At 44.6% G+C, this 21,123-nt stretch overlaps 1 protein-coding gene across 3 annotated transcripts in view; it reads left to right on the top strand.

The window, feature by feature from the left end:
* The window catches only part of LOC139057418 (uncharacterized), a 222,565-nt gene extending 201,977 nt beyond the window's left edge, over positions 1-20,588 (top strand). The window contains exons 1-3 of one of the 3 annotated variants that reach the window (XR_011512778.1): positions 12,469-12,629; positions 13,282-13,418; positions 20,403-20,588. Coding sequence is in view for 1 of the 3 variants with exons in the window: in XM_070535642.1 (XP_070391743.1) it covers positions 13,282-13,415 (134 nt within the window). In the remaining 2 variants the exon portion in view is untranslated. Of the gene's footprint in view, positions 1-12,468; positions 12,630-13,281; positions 13,419-20,402 lie in introns of those variants that run through there. The other 2 variants (XM_070535642.1, XR_011512775.1) reach the window with 2 other exon arrangements.
* Positions 20,589-21,123: the final 535 nt, after the last annotated feature.

Below are 21,123 nucleotides of genomic sequence, written 5' to 3'. Positions count from 1 at the left end.
AATGAAGTAGAAGCAAGTGTATTCTTCTCGGAAAAAAAATGAAGAAAGAAAGAACATACTTTTACTTTTGTCGATTTATTCCCATAGACTGCACAGAAGATGCAAGGACGCAAAATTGACGCAGTCAGAATTGACCAAGCAGACAGCGAGCGACAAGGCGTCAAAATGACCTATGGTTAAAGCTTTTGGATCCGCAGAATCTTGCAGGTGGTGGTGGATTAGATTGCTAAAATAACTTCGTTTGGATTGACGCCATTGAGATGACGCTGTATGGGAAGTCGAAACCTGCACACTGGCATACGTGCCCTAATACAGCTACTGTGAGCCGGAGCGCACAGAAGAAACTTGAAATTCCGAAAGAATAAGCATATATGTTCTTCTAGGACAAGTGCCTCCGCTTTAGCATAGATTTAGGCTAGTCAGTCTTGAAAGTTTTTTAATGTTCAGGAATGGCAGGCGTTCAGAAAACAGCCATTTATGTGCCCTGGCGCAGTACTACTACTTTCGACACTGGCACAGCATTTTTTACCAATGACGCAATCGCGGCGCGGTATCTATCCCGGCGCGGTATCTCAATTAGTTAGAGCATCGCACGCGTAATGCGAAGATGTGGAATCGTTCCCCACCTGCAGGAAGTTGTTTTTTCGTCCACTTTCAGTGCCATTAATTTATAATTTTCTTTAATTCAAATAATAACTACAAGTAATTTCCCCTATGTTTTCGTTGGTGTCTTCGTCTGTTTGCTTCTCATGATATCATTAATAAAAATCAAGTCCCTCAGTCAACCCCCTTTCTCCTGTGTTATATTTTGAGGGATATTGCGAACAAGCATTAGGAAGAACTTGGAAGCAATATTTTTTGTAACTTGTTTGGGCAGTAAGTAGAGTATGTAATGCGGTCCTATAGAAAAAGTTGGGGCGCAGAGACTGCATTTCTTTAAAGTTTTGATGGGTTCCCGGTTGATCTCGTTTTGTTCTCGAAATAACTTGCCTGGATAAGGGCTGTGGTTTTTGGCTGAAGGTCACTTGAAGGTCGCGGAAAAGGGGAGCTAAAAGCATTCCATGCTTAATGCATTTTTTAACCGACGTTCATATAATTCCACAGAAGCGCCTGTCGTCTAGGACGCCATCATTACTGGCAACGGAGCAAGCATAAACGGCAAGGGCATTACAGTAACTTCGTGTTTCTGCCGGCGACTGTCTCTCAATGATATATGTGAGGAGTTCGAGATCCTATGATTTTTACTGAGCAAGCTTCGTAGCAGCAGGTAACAACAGGATATGGGCAATAATCTTAATACGATTATTATTTAGGAGAGCACCCCCAATAATATATTTAGTTATTCTCCATGTGAGTCCTATAGTCATCGCGGAATAGAAGTGAGCCAGTGCTCCAAGGATACCTTTTTATTTAAGACAATTGCCTTTCTATAGCACCAATTTTCGGAAATTCAGTATTGTTCCGAATTGCCTTTTTTTTTTGTAAATCTGAGACCATTGTAATCGAAACAACAAACAACCGAACGATTTCCTGCAGCCCACGCGCCTTCATGTGCAGCCGCTCTCCGAAAGCTGCAAGTTCATCTTTCTTTAAGTTTAACAAGTGCCTCAAGTGGCCAGTGTTGACTACCTGGCGCCCATGACCCCATTGAGGTGTCGATTTGGAGTGCGGACACTCGTGTAGTCGTTTCTACAGTACAGAATGCTTGAAAACATTGACAGCCTCTGGGAGCGCCGTCCTTGCGCGAAAGTGGCCAGAGGCTACCCGAAGCGGAAAGTATAAGGCGCATTGCCGCATCAAAGGGAGAGAAGATCGATATAGAGCACGAGGAGCGTCGGATGCCACGAAAAGAACTGCGCATTACAAAAGCCGTGATCCGGTCGAAGACACTTCGGACCGCGGCGCTCGTGTTACCTATTAGAGGCGACAACGGTCCGGAGAGCCTGTGTTGCCAACGAATGGCATGCGCTAGCTCTTTTCTTTTGCTCCAGGCGAAAGCGATATACACAGCCTACCGAAAGTACCGGCGTGGCTGTGGCTCTGAGCGCACAGCACCTGGCACGTGGCGGAAATTGATGCCACGGGGTGCACGCACGGGAGCAACAGTAATGAAGCCATTTCGTTCATGTAGGGTAGAACCAGCTGCTCATAAACGAAGGGGGGTTGTGGCCACACAGATGTGAATAGTACGAGGCTTCGCGTAGTATGGTCGGGTGCTTCCGCTGTGGGCTATCAAGGGAGGCGAAGCAAGACGCAATTTTGTGTGGCTGCGCTATAACCGTGAAAATGTGTACAAGGAAACTAGAAACCGCAGGCCAAGGCACCAAGCACTGTGTCAGTACTACATAAGTTTTACTTTTTTAGGGGCGCGGTAAAAACTGCTGCAGTGGTAAAGTGCGAAGACACTGTTACCTCTTTGACAGCCCCGTCAAAATACATGGCGCTCAGCTGTTTGCAACGCAGATGAAGCTGCGCGAGAAACATGGTGCGAAAGCTTCCTCGGAGAATTGGGAGGTCTTTCGATGTACTGTAACCTGCCGCAAAAGAAAAAAAATCAAGCGGGAGGCGTGAGAGCAACACGTTGGCGCTGAGACTTCAAAGCCAAAGACGTCTAACTTATTTTTTTTCTACACACGCCATTAGTATACCCTCCTCAGCAAGTTCTATACCAACTTTGGCACTATAAAAAATGCCACGTTCGTATTTTTCTTGGGCGTTTTCTGAAAACGATAGTGAGCCATTCATACCACCTTATTGAATATAAATGCCCAAAGTAAGTAGACAGCATTCCTGAGGGGACATTAAAGGTCAAGTTTGGCGTTGCAGGTTGGGATAGAAGGTTATTCGATCCGCGGTCGGGCACATAATCGCAGCGAGGCTTGCAGCTTACCCATGGGAACTTCGATCAAAAATTAAGAAAAAGTTAGGATTAAGAGAAGCAAAGAAAATGGATGAAAAAATAAACACTATAGGGCATACAATCTTGAAGAAGAGAACAGAAACTTAAGAAAATAAATTTTCTCGTAACGCAGGATCTTAAGTGAGGAATCCTTGCACGAACTGTTTATAAATCACTGCCTTGGTCCTTTACCCCCTTCGGGCAGCCGTTCCCTAGACTGTGGCCTTGGAATTTCTACTGTTGCGTGAATTACATGTTTCTACATTTTACAGAGAAAATTAGTGGCCCGCCTCATGAATACCAGCACTGGCTACGATTATAAATCGGTTATAATACTACCGTGAAAAGTAACGGTATTGATATAAGAATTGTCAACGTACGAGTACGATTGTGGTGAAGGAAACTAGAAAAGAACTCTGTGTCTTCTTGTACCTTATACATGCTCAAACAGGGCAACAAAAAGCCATAAAACGAAGAGGCAACAGATAATTTTCAGTTATACAGTGCAGCCACAATAGCAATTTCGATAATGCTGCCATTGGTAGGTAGCAATATGCATCCTTAACGACGTAGGGTAAGTCCTTTTTATGCTCAATTCTTTGAGTGGACGGAAAGGGAATGATACAGAAAGGAAAAAAAACGGGGAGAATAATAAGACACAAGTTTTCTGTTTGTTAATCTGCACTGGGGTTGCATAAATGGAGGTCATAAAGAGGAGAGGAGTAGATAGAAAGAAAAACATCGAGGATCACAAAAAGAAAGCACACACGCAAAATAATGTTTTCATAGTCTTCTGATGGGATAACGAGTCAGGTCTATGTTGTAAGATTATCTCTTCTAGAACACGTCGGACATGAAAATGGTTGTGCATAGCGGTGAGTAAGCGTCTCTGAGAACAATACTGCGGAAACTGGCACAGAATAAGGTTGATCGTATTATGTTCACCGGAGTTGTCTTAGGCTGCAGTGTCGGTCATACGTATGCGGAAGGCGTAGGCATTGGTGAAACGTCACGCCCAACCATAGTCTGCATGAAATAGCCGCATCACTTTGTGGCAGTCCTGACAGAAACTGAAGGCTGAGTGTTATGTTCAGGGAACGTAGTCGCGCATACTATGTGTCCCAGCTAAGGTTAGCTACGCAATGCAAGAAAAAAATGATAAAAAAATTATCCAGCAATTATATACACCCTAATGCGAAATTTGAACGCAGCTTTATGCGTATTTTCATTTCGCGATATAGTCTTTGTCTTTTGATATAGTCTTTGTCTCAGTGGCACTGTCTGTAGTGCCACTGAGACAAAGAATTTGAGAGAGACATGCAGCAGAGTCGGCAAACATCGAAGTAGGATGTGCGGGTCAAGCGCGTCGGCTTTTATACTCTCGTACATGACCTGTCGAAGGTTCCAGTGTAATCGCTGGTGCGGCGTGGCATCCAGAAAGTATTACACAATTCGTGATGCGCGCACAATCAGATTACAAAACAATCGCAAACCATGACAATCAAAACAAGCACATCTGCTCACCGCGTGGTATTTTGAGTCACCAAATTCTACCCGCAAGCTTATCCAATTGCCGAGATTGCTGAACCATCATCTGCAGGAAAACGCGACTGCAGGAGGAGTTGCAGGAGTATGCCACCGCAACTTCAAGCCAGTTTCTTTAACCTGTCAACATCCACCTATCCTTGTACGGATGGATGGATGGATGGATGGATGGATGGATGGATGGATGGATGGATGGATGGATGGATGGATGGATGGATGGATGGATGGATGGATGGATGGATGGATGGATGGATGGATGGATGGATGGCTGGATGGATGGATGGATGGATGGATGGATGGATGGATGGATGGATGGATGGGTGGATATGGGCGTCCCCTTTGGAACGGGGCGGTGGGCCGCGCCACCAAGCTCTTGCCATTATACCGCCTAATGTCCAACCTAGGTTAAGAAAAATGGAAAAAAGAACACGACGAATTTCCATAACAAAAGTTTCTGATCCCCTATTGTGAACTTTCCTCTTGCATGCCTCCCCACCCCTCGTCGCCTCCCTACTTTTCTTCCACCAATCTTCCAATCGCCTCTTACTAATCTCTACTGCGGACATGATTACTTTCCCCCTGCTCTCGCCGAACCCAAGGGCTTCAAGGAAGCCAATGGTACCTAAATCGACCGCTGGGCAGATATCTTCACGTTTTAATAAAACATGCTCCATCGTATCCCTAGCTTTACCACAGCAAGCACACTTTTCTTCTTCCTTGTTGTATCTTGCTTTATATCCTGATCTCGCTTCTAAAAGTAATGAGCTTCCCTTTGAATTATCATAAATCGTTTCTTCGCTAATTTCGCTTTTTCCTCTTGACTAGTTACTCATGGCAAGTTTCTTTTCCATTAGCGCCACCCATGAGATTATTTCAGCCTCTCTGACTTACCACTTGGCGTTCTTTGTTGCTGCGTTGCTGACCCTACAGGCCGCATGCTTGCTGGTGAACTTCCTCATTATTTTCCTCCATTGTGAATCAATATTTTTCTTGTACAAATACCTCAACAGTCTCCCAGCCCATATACTTTTTTCCACATTTCTCACTCCTTCTTCATAATAAATTTTATTGTGAGCTGTCCTAACTTCAAAACTTGTCCTACCCATACCGCCCTGCACAGCTTCATTTGTAGTCTTCCCATGTGCGCCCAATGCGAGACATACCCCTCATCTTTGGTTGCCATCGAGTCCTTATTGTGTCCCTGATTTCAAGCAAACAACCGCATTTCCAAATGTAAGTCCTGGAACCATTACACATTTCAACATACCTCGGAGCATCTCGCACCTATTGGATCCACATAGCGCTCTGTGCTTCATTATCGCTGCATTTCTCTTCCGTTTACTGTTGCTTTTTCCTGCGTTATCGAATGTCTATTGGCTTCGTTTTTCCATAACCCAGGTATATATATTCTTTTACCCGAAGTATTTCGTGGCCCTGTATTGCCACTCTCTGTTCACTATCTTCATTAGATATCATAACACCTGATTTTTAACGCTAAATTTCAAACCTAAGTTCTCGCCTTCCTGTCCAGACGCAGCAAATCACTTTGCTTGTTAGCTACCAACACAATGTCGTCCGCACAAAACAAACCTGGAAGCTGCTGCTCTACTACTGTACCCGCTCGTTTGTATGAGAAATCAAACCCGGTATTACTTCTCTCTAGCGCCCTTTCCATCCTCATCATGTATACATGATGTATACATCATAAACAGCAGTGGCGATAAAGGGCTCCGCTGCCTCAGTCCCTTGTTGATATCAACTTTCTCCTCGCTCCTCATTCCTTCCACTCAACGCACACGGTATTTTCTAGGTAAATCTCTCTCAAAAGTTGTCGATAATCGTCGCCTAAGCCTGCCCCTTCCAGAATATCCCACAAAATGTTGCGGTCTACGTAGTGGCACGCACCTGTAATGTCTAAAAAGGCCGCATACAGTGAAAGCTCGTTAATTCGAACTTCAATCATTCGAATTGATGGATAATTCGAACTGTACGATTTGGTCCGGCCAAGCTCCACAGAAGTCTATGTATAAAAAAGTCCGTTAATTCGAACGCGAGAAGGTTCCCTCACGGATAATTCGAACTACGCTCGCCTGGCACACGGCCAGAGAAACGCGCCTACTGCCTACACACAAGGCTGTATTGCCTCCTAAACGGAGAGAACGGCGAGAGAAGGCAAAATCGGAAAAAAATCTAACCGACGCGGGGTCAGCCAGAAGGCAGCGGCGGCTGCCGCCTCTCCGTTCTACGTAACCTCCGAGACTTCTTGCCCGTTGCGAATCTCGGAGGCTTTGTAAATCTTGTACAGCTGCTAATGCTCTGCGGAGATGGCACGGCAAACGCCAAAACACAGCGAATCAAGTACTTCGCAGCTGCGCTTGCAATCAAGAACCATCGAATCAGGGCCTTCGCCACCTTCACATGTTCGGCGTCTTCGTCTCGGCAGTCTTCAACGGTTGTGTATCTCTGTTTTCAGCTTAGGAGGTATCAGCCGTCGCGATTCATTGTGATGGTGTTAAGCCTCGGCTAACGTTCGTTTCGGTGGACATCGGTGGTGTGGCACAGTCGGACCCAGAGCTTCGACTTGAAGATGGCGTGTGCCGTGGGCACACGCCATCTGACACTTTCTGACACACCAAATTTCTGACATTCCCTACTGCTTCCAAATCGCAGTGTACTGTTGCTCTCCTTCTCTTTCGTTAGTTCGAACTTTCGTTAATTCGAACTGAAGCGGCTTCCCCTTGCGGTTCGAATTAACGAGCTTTTACTGTATAACAGTCTGCTTTCTAATCTTGATATTTCACTACACTGAGTAAGAACAAATAATTTATCATCCAAACGCATACCTATTCTGAAACCATTTTGAAGTTCTCCCAATATGCAATTATTCTCTATCCACGCTTGCAGCTTTAATTTATTTGCCTGCGTTACTAACCTGTATATTACCGATGCAATGGTCAACGGTCTATACAAGTGAATTCTATCTTTCTCCTGCTTACATTTATAAGTTAAATTCATTCTACTTTGTCGTCGACTGTCTGGTACTCGTCATTCTCTTAAAGTTTTTTCCGCTCTTTTCGTCAGAGGTTCCATACTTTTTGGTCCTGGTTCATTAATCAGCCTAACGGGAACTTCGTCTAGCCCTGTGGCTGTGCGCTTGACGGAACCACAGCGCCGCCTATCTCCAAACTTTACAACCGCTCTAGGTCCTCCGAGAGTGCCGCCGTAGCTCATAAAACGGCGGCAGTGTCTCAATACCCTGGTAATGTTCCAGACCTGCAGCGCCAGCGCTGTTTAGCTTTAGCAAAACGTACACTTTCGTCGCCTCGCACCATCTGTCGCTCGTACTTCAATGTGGTCGAAGACCTTTGAGCACGGCATGCTCTGAGATTACAGGTCGATATCCATAGTTTCCCAGTCCAGACTCCTGCTTTAACGCCACTCTAGAGTGACAGCTAGCACGAAACGACCCCTTTGAAATCTATTTACCATTTCAAAATAGAGTATCTCCTTGCTTTAAATAATTGTCATAGATAAGTACGGTGATTAAGTATGTAAACGGATGAATGCAGAGAAACCTATTAGTAAAGGTCATTTGCACTTCATGATTTGCATGCTGTCATCTCGGAGATTATGAACATCATTACTAACCCGTTACCCAAAACCCTCCAAAAGAACAGCAAGAACAGCAGCGAAACCTAGAGGCATTGGTATAATGTCGTCTTTTTGTTGCATGTGTTCCTTATTACAGTTTGTGCCGCACTTAAACATTGTAGTGATACCGGGTCACAAAATGTGTAATTGAGCGTACTGCTTGACATGCATTTTCGCGTGCCAGCTTGCGTTTACAGACAGAAAGGCACAACCGCCGGTTTCGGACTGTGGCTATCATTATGGTCACCCATGTACGGATTCCGAGATCGAATGGTGCGACCCAAGCCACTACCATTGCCTCCGACATCGGGAGTCCCCCGCCAAGTCTCGGGGCGTGCAACTGGACTCTTTTGTAAGGCACTGACCAGATGGCGCGGGCGTTTTTTTGTGCTTTCAAATGTTTCGTATTTGTTACAGAGATGGCGTCAGTCATGCTAGGAAATTTAGAGCTAGATTTGTGCGTATATTTTCCAGGCGCAGTTCGCGCCCCTATTCACCGATATTTGTTAGGACGACTCTAAACTGAACTCTAAAAAGTTCAGTAGTGAAGCCAGACCTACAGCTCCACTGCCCATAATTCGCTGATATCATTGCTGGTAAGAGCCGCAACACTTAAATTATTGTTCGAGATGTTCTATTAATTCATTAAGGTATTACTTTAGAGTTCGCAGTATCTTAGGAACGTGTAAACGTCGTCGTGTTGCATTAAACTAGGAGTCCACCTGTTCGGTGCACCGCAATCGGGAGCACGTGTACTAAGGTTTAGCTTTTCACACTGCCTCGTTTCCAGTGTAATTCAGTGCAGAGACGGCCATGGCAAGCGTGCTATGCCTAAACCTATTTTGCGTTTACTTAGGTACTTGGTCATCCTCAAATTAAACAAAAATACGCCGGTAATCGCTGGTAAACATGATTAATGTAAACACCATCGAAGGGTTAGTCGCACAATCTGTTGTCCAGTAAGGACACCACTGCTGCACAAAGATTTATCTCTGTGGCAGAGGTGATGTAGTTTCGCATTATAAGACGCTGTTTCTGAGAAGGTGAATTTCTTGTTCGTCTAAAGGTCACTTCAGAACTACGAAACGCAGCATATGCTTCAAATGATTTAATCGGCTGCGAGGAAGCTTTGTGGTCGATAAGACCATTCTGTAGTAGTCGTGATAAGGTGGCCAGCTCCGACCTCGAGGATCAGCAACGGCTGATTGCGAGGGCCCAGGACGCGGCCCGAGCTCAAGGCATTCTGGAATGAGGACGCCTCTCCAAAACTGCATTCACGCAATAAAAAATGTTTATTCTCTCTCTTGACAATGTGAGTTCATAGCTGGGGTTCTCAACATAATAAAATATTAGAAAAACGTTCTTAGGTGAGCCCGTGGTAACGTGATCAAGTTCGCGCCATGGAAAGGGGTGGTGTGCAGGGGGCAAGCGAGGGAGTACTCCTCGCACGGTGCGGCTAAGCGCACACGCATCCCTCGCGCTTTATCTCGAGACAATATGCGGCGGGTGCAAAGACAGGCGAGCTGGAATTCATGGGAGCTGCCTTTTGCCCTCTTAATGTTGTAGGTCGCGCAGGCTTAACTTCCAGAAACGCGTTCAAGCGAGAGACACCACTTAGGCGCTGACTCCCCGCTACCGGCAGTCTTGATCACGCCAGCTTTGTGACTGCAAGTGTTGGTGGTGATAACAAAAAAAAACTGGGTCATTTTTGCCTGTGCTCGCGTGAAATGATAATGCACGTAAGTAATTAGAAATGGAATCTTTTGCTGCGATGTATAAAATCAATATAACTGCAGACCTTCGTGCGGTTGTCCAACACTTTACCATCGTTAATTCCCCTCCTTTCGGGCGAAAATGCCCCTTTTTATGTACGTCGCTGCGTATATCTGATGTCGTTTATACTTTACAATGAAGCTTAACAATTCACATGGTCAATTATGAGGTAGTTCTATATTGTTTTCTTTTTATCGTGCAAGTCCGGCGATACCATGCAGTTGGCCACAGCCGTATTCATGAGCCCATTTGACAAAAGCTTCGCGTAAATTTTTTTTTTGTATCGACATCCAGTGCCATTATCGGCAGCTGCTGTAATCTTGACCTGGCCTCAAATATGTTAGACGCCTCTACTAGCGAACAATGGGCTTACACACTATAAGGCAACCCGGTCATCAAAGCTTAGACCGTGTAACGCCACAATGCTCTTCACTCGGTCCTGTTCTACTCCTATCATCAACATACTGATTCTTATTCTTAGCATGATTTTCTTAACATTCTCGTATGCAGAGGTCAGGAAAGGAACATAATTGGGACAGAACCGATATATTGTTTCGGCTTTGACTTCGTAGCGGTCCGCATGTCCTTCTGAAGTGTACCGCTGACATACTTGCATATGTGGAAATTTGTCACCGCTTTGCAACCTCTCAAATCAATAGCACAATCGTTTGTTCGGAGCGCGATGTAAACTGCTCAAATCAAAATATATATCTAAATGAAAATACCTACTTCGTGCAGTTTAAAACGCACTGTTCTGAAACACGCAACAATGGCAAAGTGGCAGATGCTTAGGGAATATTTTTATTAGCAATGCGATACGTATGAGACGGTGGCTTTAGCTTTGTGGTTATTGTCATATCAACTGTTTTTGCCGTTTAGCCGTTTTGTTCGCACCCGTCCGCAAGTTTACAGAGGCTCCTGTTTAGTAGTATTTGGCAAGAGGAGCTATTAACAACACTGTATATCACGCAGGCGTCAGCGAAAAATTTTACTGTAACAGAGCGATCGATGTTACAAGCAATACCGTTTAAATAAATTAAATATAACGAAGTACCAAGTGCGGAACCTTGTGGTACCCCTGACAAGACCGGCAGGTCCGCAGACTTGACAGCTGCACACTTTACAATGTGCGATTTTTCAGATAAGCCTGCGACCACAATATCAATCTGTCAGGAAGCCCGGCATCCCTTAATCTGTCACTGAGCAAAGTGTGTGGCACATGATCAAATTGTGTGGCACATGATCACATGATTCTTGACATCTCAAGAAAATCTGCATCTATTTGTGCGCTATTATCTAGAGCTGAAGCAAAATCATATATAACCGAAATTGCGCAGTTGTTGAGGCAATCTTCCCCAAACCATGCTGATACTAAACGAAGAATTTTTTTCGATTCGAAGTGCAGAGATATATTGTGCACTATTACATGTTCAAGCAACTTACAACATGTCAGTAGTAGGGAAATCGGTCTGTAGTTAAAAGCTATTAGTCTGTTTCTTGAATTAAATACGGGAACTACTCTTGCCGTCAGCCAATCTGCGGGCAGTGAGCTATGATTGAGTGAAGCGTTAAACAGAACACAAAGGTAATGTGACACAACATCTGAGCATCGGGAAAAGAAGGCATTCGTTATGGCTTCAGCGCCACTCGACTTTTTCGTTTTAACATTTAAAAGAAGAGAAAATATTCCTTCACGAGCAAGAGCTAGGTCAGGCATTGTGTTCGCAACGGGCGGTAGATGAATGTTTTGCATTCGCAAATATTGAACACGTGGCCTTGCAAACGCTTGGTTTAAAGTAGTGTTGTTGAGTTCATTTACAAGTGAAGTAAGGTTTGTGCACATGTTACCATGAATCTTCAGCTCAATCATTAACATTAGTCTTCACATGATACTAGCCACAATGTTAAGTGTTGTTGAGTTCATTTACAAGTGAAGTAAGGTTTGTGCATTTGTTACCATAAATCTTCAGCTTAATCATTACTACAGTCTTCAGATGATACTAGCCACAGTGTTAAGTGTTGTTGAGTTCATTTACAAGTGAAGTAAGGTTTGTGCACATGTTACCATAAATCTTCAGCTTAATCATTAGCATTAGTCTTCAGGTGATACTAGCCACAATGTTAAAATGGATGCAGTACATCTTCGCTACGGCGCACCCCGCCACCCCACACCGCACCGCGCCGTACTGTGCACTGGTCCACATAGACGCTGCCCAGCTTGAAGAAGCAAACCGAGTGAAGGAGGCTCTTCAGGCAGCGAAAGATGGCAGAGAGACAGAGCGCACAACCCAGCTAGAAAAAAAGCGCCTGAAGGATGCGCGACCAAACGTGTCAGCAAATCTCGATTCTTGCTCCGTGATTTCGACGTAAGAGGTCATGTGTTTGGCTGCCACTGAGCAAAGGGCCGGCTTCACGGAGCGTTCGCTTGCCAAGGCTGGCTGCGTGACGTAATGCTCTCTCCTAACGTTTACTGCGATAAAAATTATATGCGCACTCAAAGCGCTATTCTGCCGTCGCCGTCGCTGTGTGGTTCCGTAAAAAGTGCAAGGGCGATAAAAAACCATCGCGGCGCGCCGTATGCTGTATGTGCGAGTGAAAGCGTGTGAGGGTGAGCCGTTCCGCGAGCGAAGAACGCGGCCCAGATGCGTGCCCTATCCTGTTGCGCCCGAGACAGGAGTTTCAGTCGAGGAAGGAGGGGCGTTCTTCACCGGCGGCTTCTAGGCTGCCTCGATGTCTTCCTCGCCCGCCACCCCTTACAGAGGTCAGACATCCTTGGCGTCTACTACTGCGTTGGCCGCGTGAATCGCGGACGCTGCAGTTGACGGCTTTGGCGGACGCGGTAGGAACGCGTTGCCGGCGCTCGTGTGTCTTGAAAGCGATCTCCGAAGCCCGCGCGGGCCTCATCTTAGAAGCGATCTGCGATATTTGCAAAGTGCGCGTAGTGCCGGTAGCTTCGTGTGCGCTGTACTTTCGATGTTTTGATCGCATTGAAGCGAGAGATGCAAGAAGGTCAATTAGCCTTGCTCCTGCCGCGATTCCTCGCTCCAGAATTTTGACAGTGAGTTTCCGTCTCATCGAGCGAGACACCGTGCTGGTTAATTTAGTTAATACACGTGTTGGCGTATTTGTTGGTTTGAATACATGATAGAATGCATAAGTGCGATTGAACGAGAACGTAGAAAGAAGCAGACATACAGACAGCGCTGTCTCTGTGTATCCGTTTCTTTCTATACGTCCTCGTTGAGTCCCGCTACCACATTGTAGTACTGGTAATTTATTTAGCAAGCGAATATTTACATGTTTATGCGGCCGATAAACCAACTATACTTATTTCGTACAGCTGCCTACTAATTTGCTATCGCAATCGGCGCCTCCCCTTTTGGGCGGAACTGCAAATTTTCCCCTTCCTCCAGGAAGGCAAAGCCAAGAAGGTTTTCAAGCCTCCTTGGGCATACAGCGCATCCGACGCTTCCGGCGTCACGCCATGCCGCACCCGGACGAGCGCAGTACTACATGTTCTGCAGCAAAGTACATTTCCCAGAATTGAAGGGTATGTTGTCCTTTATCTGCCTATGGACGTCGCTACTGCTAATGACAAATAGAACGTCAGCGTACTAGAAGTTACGGCTTGAGTGATATTGTGAACAAACATTAGGAAGAACTTGGAGCAATATTTTTTTTAACTTGTTTGGGAGTAACTAGCGTACGTAATGCGATCCTGTACAAAGGTCTGGGGGGATCTCGTTTTATTCTCGCAACTTGCGCGGAATTTATCATTGAAGTGCCCGGAAAACGGCTCTAGCTTTTGCTTCATCATCATCATCATCATCATCATCATCATCATCATCATCAGCCTGGGTACGCCCACTGCAGGGCAAAGGCCTCTCCCATACTTCTCCAACAATCCCGGTCATGTACTAATTGTGACCATCCCGTCCCTGCAAACTTCTTAATTTCATCCGCCCACCTAACGTTCAGCCTCCACCTTGTCAGCTTGAAGCTTTTGCTTCAAGGTGACTGGAAGGTCGCCGGCAGGGGGAATAGAAAGCATTTAGTACTTAAGAAGAAGGTTTACCTCGGGCCCAACTCCGACATTGCCAATTCAAATACATGCAAAACGTAAAAACGTTTTGCTGGGATAACCCCTGGACCGATTTTAATGAAATGTGTTGCATTTGATACAGAAAGTTAAATTCTAGTGTCGGTTGGAAGCGTATTTTCTATTTACAGTCTGTATTATTAAAAGACTTTCAAATTTCGAAAGTTTGAAAAAGCTAGAAGAGCGAAGTTTATAAATTAATGGCTCTGCATCAAGGACAAAAAACGAGGTGCTATAAACGGCATCCATTAGATAATTCAAGCAGGTCACATTCTATATGCAAATTTATAGCTTACGTGAATTCGTTATGGTGTGTACAAGGAGCCTGCAAGAGCTGTATTTTCATATAACTAAATTTTTTGAGATTCACTTGTAACAGTCCAGCGGGCCGAAGATGCCGCCTGGACCCACGAACTCCTGGCCGTCATCTAGGCGGGGTTTCTGGCCCTCTCCACTAACTCGCAGGGAACGCAATAAAGTTATTTCCTCCTCCTCCTCATGTGTAAGATATCAATTTTGTCCGCTTTAGGTTCACTATTAGATGCAGTTAACGGAATTGTGATACCGCTTTTCATTGGTGAGTTACATAGTGGGAAACTAGATAGCTTCGTTTCTTTTAATAATTAATAAAACATTGAAGACCTAAATAACAAATTTCGAAACCATCACTCCTTTTACATGTATTTAGATAGGAGCACCCGAGCTAATGCTTCCTCTTAATAAGCGCCTGGATCGGCCAGTGGAGCGGCAATTTTGCGTGTATTCGCGGGCCTCTTTCACGTTCGAAAAAAAAGAAAGCGTATTTATGTAGCACGTATTGAGCTACAGAAACAAAGTAGCAGTTTTTGATGTTGCTCTACAATTTTCTCAATGACACTTTTCACGTAATTATAATATTTGGCGCTGTATAATAAATTAAGAATAATTATGTATAACGTAAACGACGGCAAACAACGTTACCTTGGTTGTGCCCAGCTACGTGGCATTTGCATATGTGTGTGTGTGTTCGTGTGTGTGTGTGTGTGTGTTTGTGTGCGTGTGTGTGTTTGTGTGCGTGTGTGCTTGTGTGCCTGTGTGTGTTCGTGTGCGTGTGTGTGTTTGTGTGCGTCTGTGTGTTTGTGTGCGTGTGCGTGTGCGTGTGCGTGTGCGCGTGCGTGTGCGCGTGTGTGCGTACTCTCGCACGCATGTGGTATCGCTTATGCGGGTTCAATCATCTAGGTATCTATTTTCTGGGAAGCAAGTACTATACTATACCTATTTGTGTAAATACTGCAGTGCACTTTATACTCAAGAGCAGTGCAGAATGTGTCATTCCGGTAGCCCTGTATGTGCTTTGTACGAGGATGTGTCAATATCGTTGAATCGGCAGCAGTAAGGTATGATCGAATACTTCTTAGCAGAATTCCTAGAGACCAGGTTTTCATTCGAAATCCTGGCTAAAGTGGGCACTGTGATCGAAGGGGCGTGTCGCACGGGGCCCCCTTTCTCGCCGCAGAGCACGTAGCACCCGAATGCTAAAGCCAACGGGTCACTCCTCAAAGGTGGGACCTCGCTGAGGAAGGCGCTGCGGTGAGCGTAATAGTATCACTTCTGGTACCTAACCGACGCCCCAGGCACTCCTTACACTGCACACTGTAGCCGCAACGGAAGTGGTGGCCTGTAAAATGTTCTAAATGACTGTCTGACTCACTGGAGCCTGAGTAAAGAAGGAACATGATGTTTCCTAGCATAAAAGACGTAACACAACACAAGGCTAAAACAGAAAGGAATCAATACACGTAACGAAGGTTTATTGTAAGAAACGAGCGTTTATGTATGCGCGCGATGACGTAAGTTTAACGGGTAAGTAATTATAGCACTGCGCGTCGTACACTGAAGCAGGAAATGAAGACCCATTCGTACTCAGTAGGAGTACATTTAAATGAAGAGATTCGTACCAACACCGCAGGATCACATAATCTATTCCAATATCTGACGCATGAAATACGCAATCAAGTAAAATCTAAAGCTTCGATATCCTGCATGCGCATAACATGTGACGAAGGCGATGGAGCCTATTAAACAGACTCGTCAATGTCTTCGTCTGGGACCATCGCGTTGTTGGCGCTGGTTGAGCGGCTGCTGCTGCTAGAAGCAGTCGGGGTGGGCGAAGTGGGTCCGGCAGTCTCGACAGACGCCCCGGTGGATGTCACACCCTCACTGTGCACCGGGTCCGGTGCCGTCCCATCGGTCTGTTGCACGAGGGCTCCGGGAGGCTGCGGGTAATCCTCGCCGTAGAACACCGTGGCCGACACGATCACGGCCAACAGCAGGAGCAGGCAGACTGCCACGGACAGCACGGCCGCGGTGGCGGCAGTCCTGTCCTCGCTGGCGCACATGTCGGTGCGCTTTGCGCTAAGCGACGAGCTTTCCAGCTTCGGCGTCGATGAATTCCAGAGGGTGGGCATGGCTGTGCCGCCGTTGGTTTGGCTTGCCTCTTCCACCATGGCGATAAGTGCTGATGCTTGCTTGCTTCCTCGTTCTTTCGCTTGTGGTGCTTATCCACTACGGAGGACTGGCCAAGAAGCCGGTGCTAATAATATTATCTGTAATTACACTGAATTTCGGTGTATTCTAGGGGGTATAAGAACAATTTCGGACACGCGACCAGCTATTGAATGAAGTGTCCCATTGTTACTTCCGAGAATATGGTAGCCTTATGGCAGAAGCTTGATGTGGGTGAATTGGTTATGCATACTTGATGAAATGAGCGCTACGAAGACGCGGACGAAAGAACAACATGTACGATGTACGTCTTCGTAGCGCTCATTCCATCAAGTAGCCTTATTGCGTCACAGAGATAGTCACAAATGGCGATGCAGATGTTCTTGTGGCTAAAGTCCAATGAGGAATCCCCGTAGGAGAGGATATTATGAGTATTTAAAAATATATATATAATATTAGGAATGAAAATTCCGGTTCCTTTCTGTGATTTCTAAATCGATGGCCTGTTAGTAGAAAGGGGTCAATGTTTTCAGGTTCCTGACTGGAAGGACACAGAAGAGACAGTGCCAGGCCAGACCTGTAGCGCTAAATATTTAATGGTGGAATGCGGCAGCGTAATTTTGTTTTGATGATTTATTTTGGAGACGCCATTTATTGTCACGTAAAAAAAAACGAATGATTAAATTCCAGCGTTGAGATTTTGAATTTTGCAGTATCTAGGAATACAGAAACATTTCTAAACCTAGCCGGTGAAAAAAACCGAAGTAGGCATAACGGACTTAACTGGGCCAACAGCAATGTGTGCTTCGCCTTAGAAATATTTATTATTGAATCAAACCGATTTCATTGATGACCGTATTATTCTATTCATTCCTCCTCTATTGCCTCATTGATATATTATAGACAATAATTTTTTTCTTTCCTCTAAGTAGCATGACAATCTACTGACCCGTTTCGATTTTCCCTCGCCTAAATTCATGTAACAAAATTTTAGATTTTTACCTCCATTTTCTGAACACATAAGCAGTCTGCGCGACTCTTGGCCAATCCCCGCGAGTGGGTACGCGCCACACTCATCAAGGACGACATCATCATCATCATCATCATCATCATCATCATCATCATCATCATCATCATCATCATCATCATCATCATCACATCTCCTCGCAAGTGCATCAGTCATTTCATTTAAGAACATACCACGATGGCCTGGGACCTACACCAGTCTCATCAGTGTTACGTTTGGAGGGCTTTATAATTTAAATGCGTTGACTGCGATAGCGTCTGAAGATAAAGTGAGTGATGTGCATTCTGACAGTGAATCAGTCACGAAAACTATTGTTTGATAATTTACAGGAAGTTTTCGAAGAGCTATGATAATGGCTGATAGTGCAGCCAGAAATGTGGGTGTAAAATCCGGAAAGCATAACGCATGTGAGGTGGATACTAACTCTAGGAAAATACCCACACCAGCTTTCTCCTTATTCATTGGCACATCAGTGGCGATCACCTTATCAATTACCGATTGTGTTAAATGATCTTCGAACACGCTATTTGCATATGTAGAGGGCCGGAGTTTGGCATTGGATGGAAACCTATAATTAATTTCAATCTTTATCTTAGGCAGGGCCTTGTCTCAGCAAATGATCTCGCTTACAGTAAAGTTTAGTGGTTCCAGCTCATCATGTACAAACAAAACCTGAGGTCTATGTAACCGGGACCAATGCTAATCTAAAGATGCCCTCGCTTCATTAATAAATATAGATTGTGATCGTCTCAATGAAGATTCATAAATCTTTAAATATGTTTTTTTCTGGTAGAATGCAGAATCGGCAGGGAAGAGTAGGCAGCCGTGCTTCTTGATATAAAACATTGGTAGCAACAAATTTCGGACAACGAGCACATTTCCGAAATCTCCCGCTCTAGAAGAAAGAGGGTGTTAATCTTGTGTGCTTGCCCACCAGAGACTAGCACACACCCAAATTCCAGTACCAGTTGAACGTACATGCGAGCATTCATTATGAGAGTGTCTCTGCGTAGCCCAGGACGATGTCGGCCAAGTCTGCTTATCATGGCAACAGCGCATGCTGCCCTAGATTCAACATGATCAATATGATTTCGCCAGCTCAGTTTTGCGTGGTATATGACAGCTACATATTTGAGGAAGTCAACCTGCAGAATTTTTTCCTGACGGAACTGGAGATAGATCTTAACTGCCGCATTCAATGGAAATAGGATAAAGGAACTTTTGTTGACATTAAGCAACATTCAAATATCCGCAAACTAAGCTTCAATCGTTCCTAAGCATGATTGTAGTGTTCTTTGTAATGAGTGAATATCACTCGCAGATGCAAAGAATGCAATGTCGTCTACATAGACGTATACTTCTACAGTATCGCACAATGAGATTGCGCTTCGTAAAATGTTAAACAAAATTCGAGAAAGGAAAGATCCCTAGGGAACTCCTTTCGATTGTTTATATTCTTTTTACAAACAAGCCACGTTGGGAACAATAAAATTTCCTACCCTTTCAAAATTCATATATCCAATTTGTAATATATCGAGGAAAACTCATTCTATTTAAAGCATTCAGGAGTATGATATTCTCTTTACTCTACGCTCTCGTATGCGCTAGCTAAATCAAAGGCCACTAAAGCTGCATGCTCCCACCTGTGTCGAGTAATCTTAATACGTCCCTCTAAACCTACATGTGCGCACCACATCGGGAATCCGGGTCTAAATCTCATTGGACATGGGCTCAAGAAAAACACATGAAAATATTATCCGTTAAAACCAAATGTTGAATACTCTTTCTAATAATTTCATTACATTCGAAGTGAATGCGATTGGCCTTATGTTATCTACATGCATTATCGATCCTTGTTTTTTAAGGAGAGGCATGCCTTAGGAAAAAATGGGCAGCTGCTTCTTTCTTGTCTCATTCCAACAGTTATCCGACACGAATTCGGAGTGAAGAGAAGTAAGCAGATGTTATTGGTGTCCTCACTAGTGTATGAGAAGCAAGTACAGCTGGACGTAAAAGCTACTTTTCGATAAGGAACAGAAGTATTTATTTTCATCTTTCTTTTCATCTTTTTTATTGTTGCTTGAGCACCCAATTTAGTTTTGTGGGATAGCCGGCTCCAACATAGCCTAGCTTCCCATGCGACTATATCTAAATTTAAAAACAAGTTATGTATTTAGCAGAAAGACGCCTACAGAGAACGTCTGCACATAACTAAAGAGCGCTATATTGGAAGAACGTCATGCGTCAGGTGTTGTTGGTGATGTCTTTTAACGACCTACGAGGAGAGGGTACAGTACAGTGATCATGCGTCAATGTGGGCGTCCCAGGTTAATTTCATTCACGTCGTCCTCAATAAATGAAAAAAAAATTACGGTCGACTTAGCATACGCTAAATAATTCGTTAAATTAAATTCGTTAAATTACTTGACATTAACATTCGGATGCGTTGTTGCTTCTTATAAATTGTTGTCTCCCACTAAAGCTCGTGCGTTCGAGTGCCTTAACTAACTGTGTATTAATTAAATTTGCCCTTTCTTTTGGCATGAGGAGCGGCGTCGGAGCCACCTGTGAAAGAAGACGACGAATGCGCGAGCAGTGGCACGAGCGCGTGTCTGCGCGAGGCGAGTTCACGTGACCTTCTCTAGCGCGCACCGCGTTTTTCAGGCCATCCGGGGTATGTGCCACCGAAGGCTTTCGTCTTAATAACACTGCTATTGATGCAGGATACATTGCATAAGTCTGGCCCAAATAATATGCGAGACGTAAAACTATGTGGCTGCTATTATAGAAAGCAACAAACGCCTATTCGTCTAGATTGAAGGCTGAATGATTTAGATTTTTGTTATTTCTTTTAGGTATAGGAAATTGGGAAGGCAGGCGCCGTTAAAGCCAGCTATGTAAAAATAGCTAATCATTTCTTGCAGATGTGTTTCTTCAACCAAAACTCTTGGGAAGAGTACTGGATCGGTCCTCTACGAGGTACCGAGCACCTGCTCTGGTAATTCTTGGTCGACTTAATCCAGGAGGTTGTTCAAGAAAAAGAGAAAGGAGGCAAACAAAGCTTGGACATTTGCGACCTGTAATAAACGTTTCTTGTCTTGCTCTCTCTCTCTCTGTCTATGTTTGCAATCCAGCTAAGTCATTGGTACGGTTTCTTCACAACTTGTACTCGATGGTTTTATCGCACCTAGAGAAGTCGCACGTATGACTGTTGTTCCCCGTTCAAATACGGCCTGAGTAACCGTTTATAGGATTCCTATGCAGCCTCCGGCGTTGAAGCAGCGTTCACGCTCTCCCTATTTTCCTATTTACCCTTTCTATTACCGCAGTGCCGGATAGCAAACCGGACGCTCACCTTGTAGACCTCCCTACCTTTCATTTCATTGCTTGTTTTCTCTCTTGGCCAACCCCACTAAGTGGATATTTGCAAACGTTTATGATCATCATCATCGCCCCATTTATGAAAGTCACCTGAGTTCCTGGATTAGATTTAACTGTTCAAAATGTAATATCTTTATGTGCCTCTACACTTGGGCACAGCGACGTAAAGGTTAGCGCTGTCATCCAAGATTTTCTTTTAGGCATTAAGCTCTAAATTTAAATTTTAGGCCTCCTTTTCTTTCATGCAAATTGAATTTGAATTGT

The sequence above is a fragment of the Dermacentor albipictus genome, chromosome 3, assembly GCF_038994185.2.
Source record: "Dermacentor albipictus isolate Rhodes 1998 colony chromosome 3, USDA_Dalb.pri_finalv2, whole genome shotgun sequence".
In the NCBI taxonomy this organism is placed as follows: domain Eukaryota; kingdom Metazoa; phylum Arthropoda; class Arachnida; order Ixodida; family Ixodidae; genus Dermacentor; species Dermacentor albipictus.
Note: the sequence above shows the minus strand (reverse complement) of the source record. Positions and strands in the feature narration are given on the sequence as shown.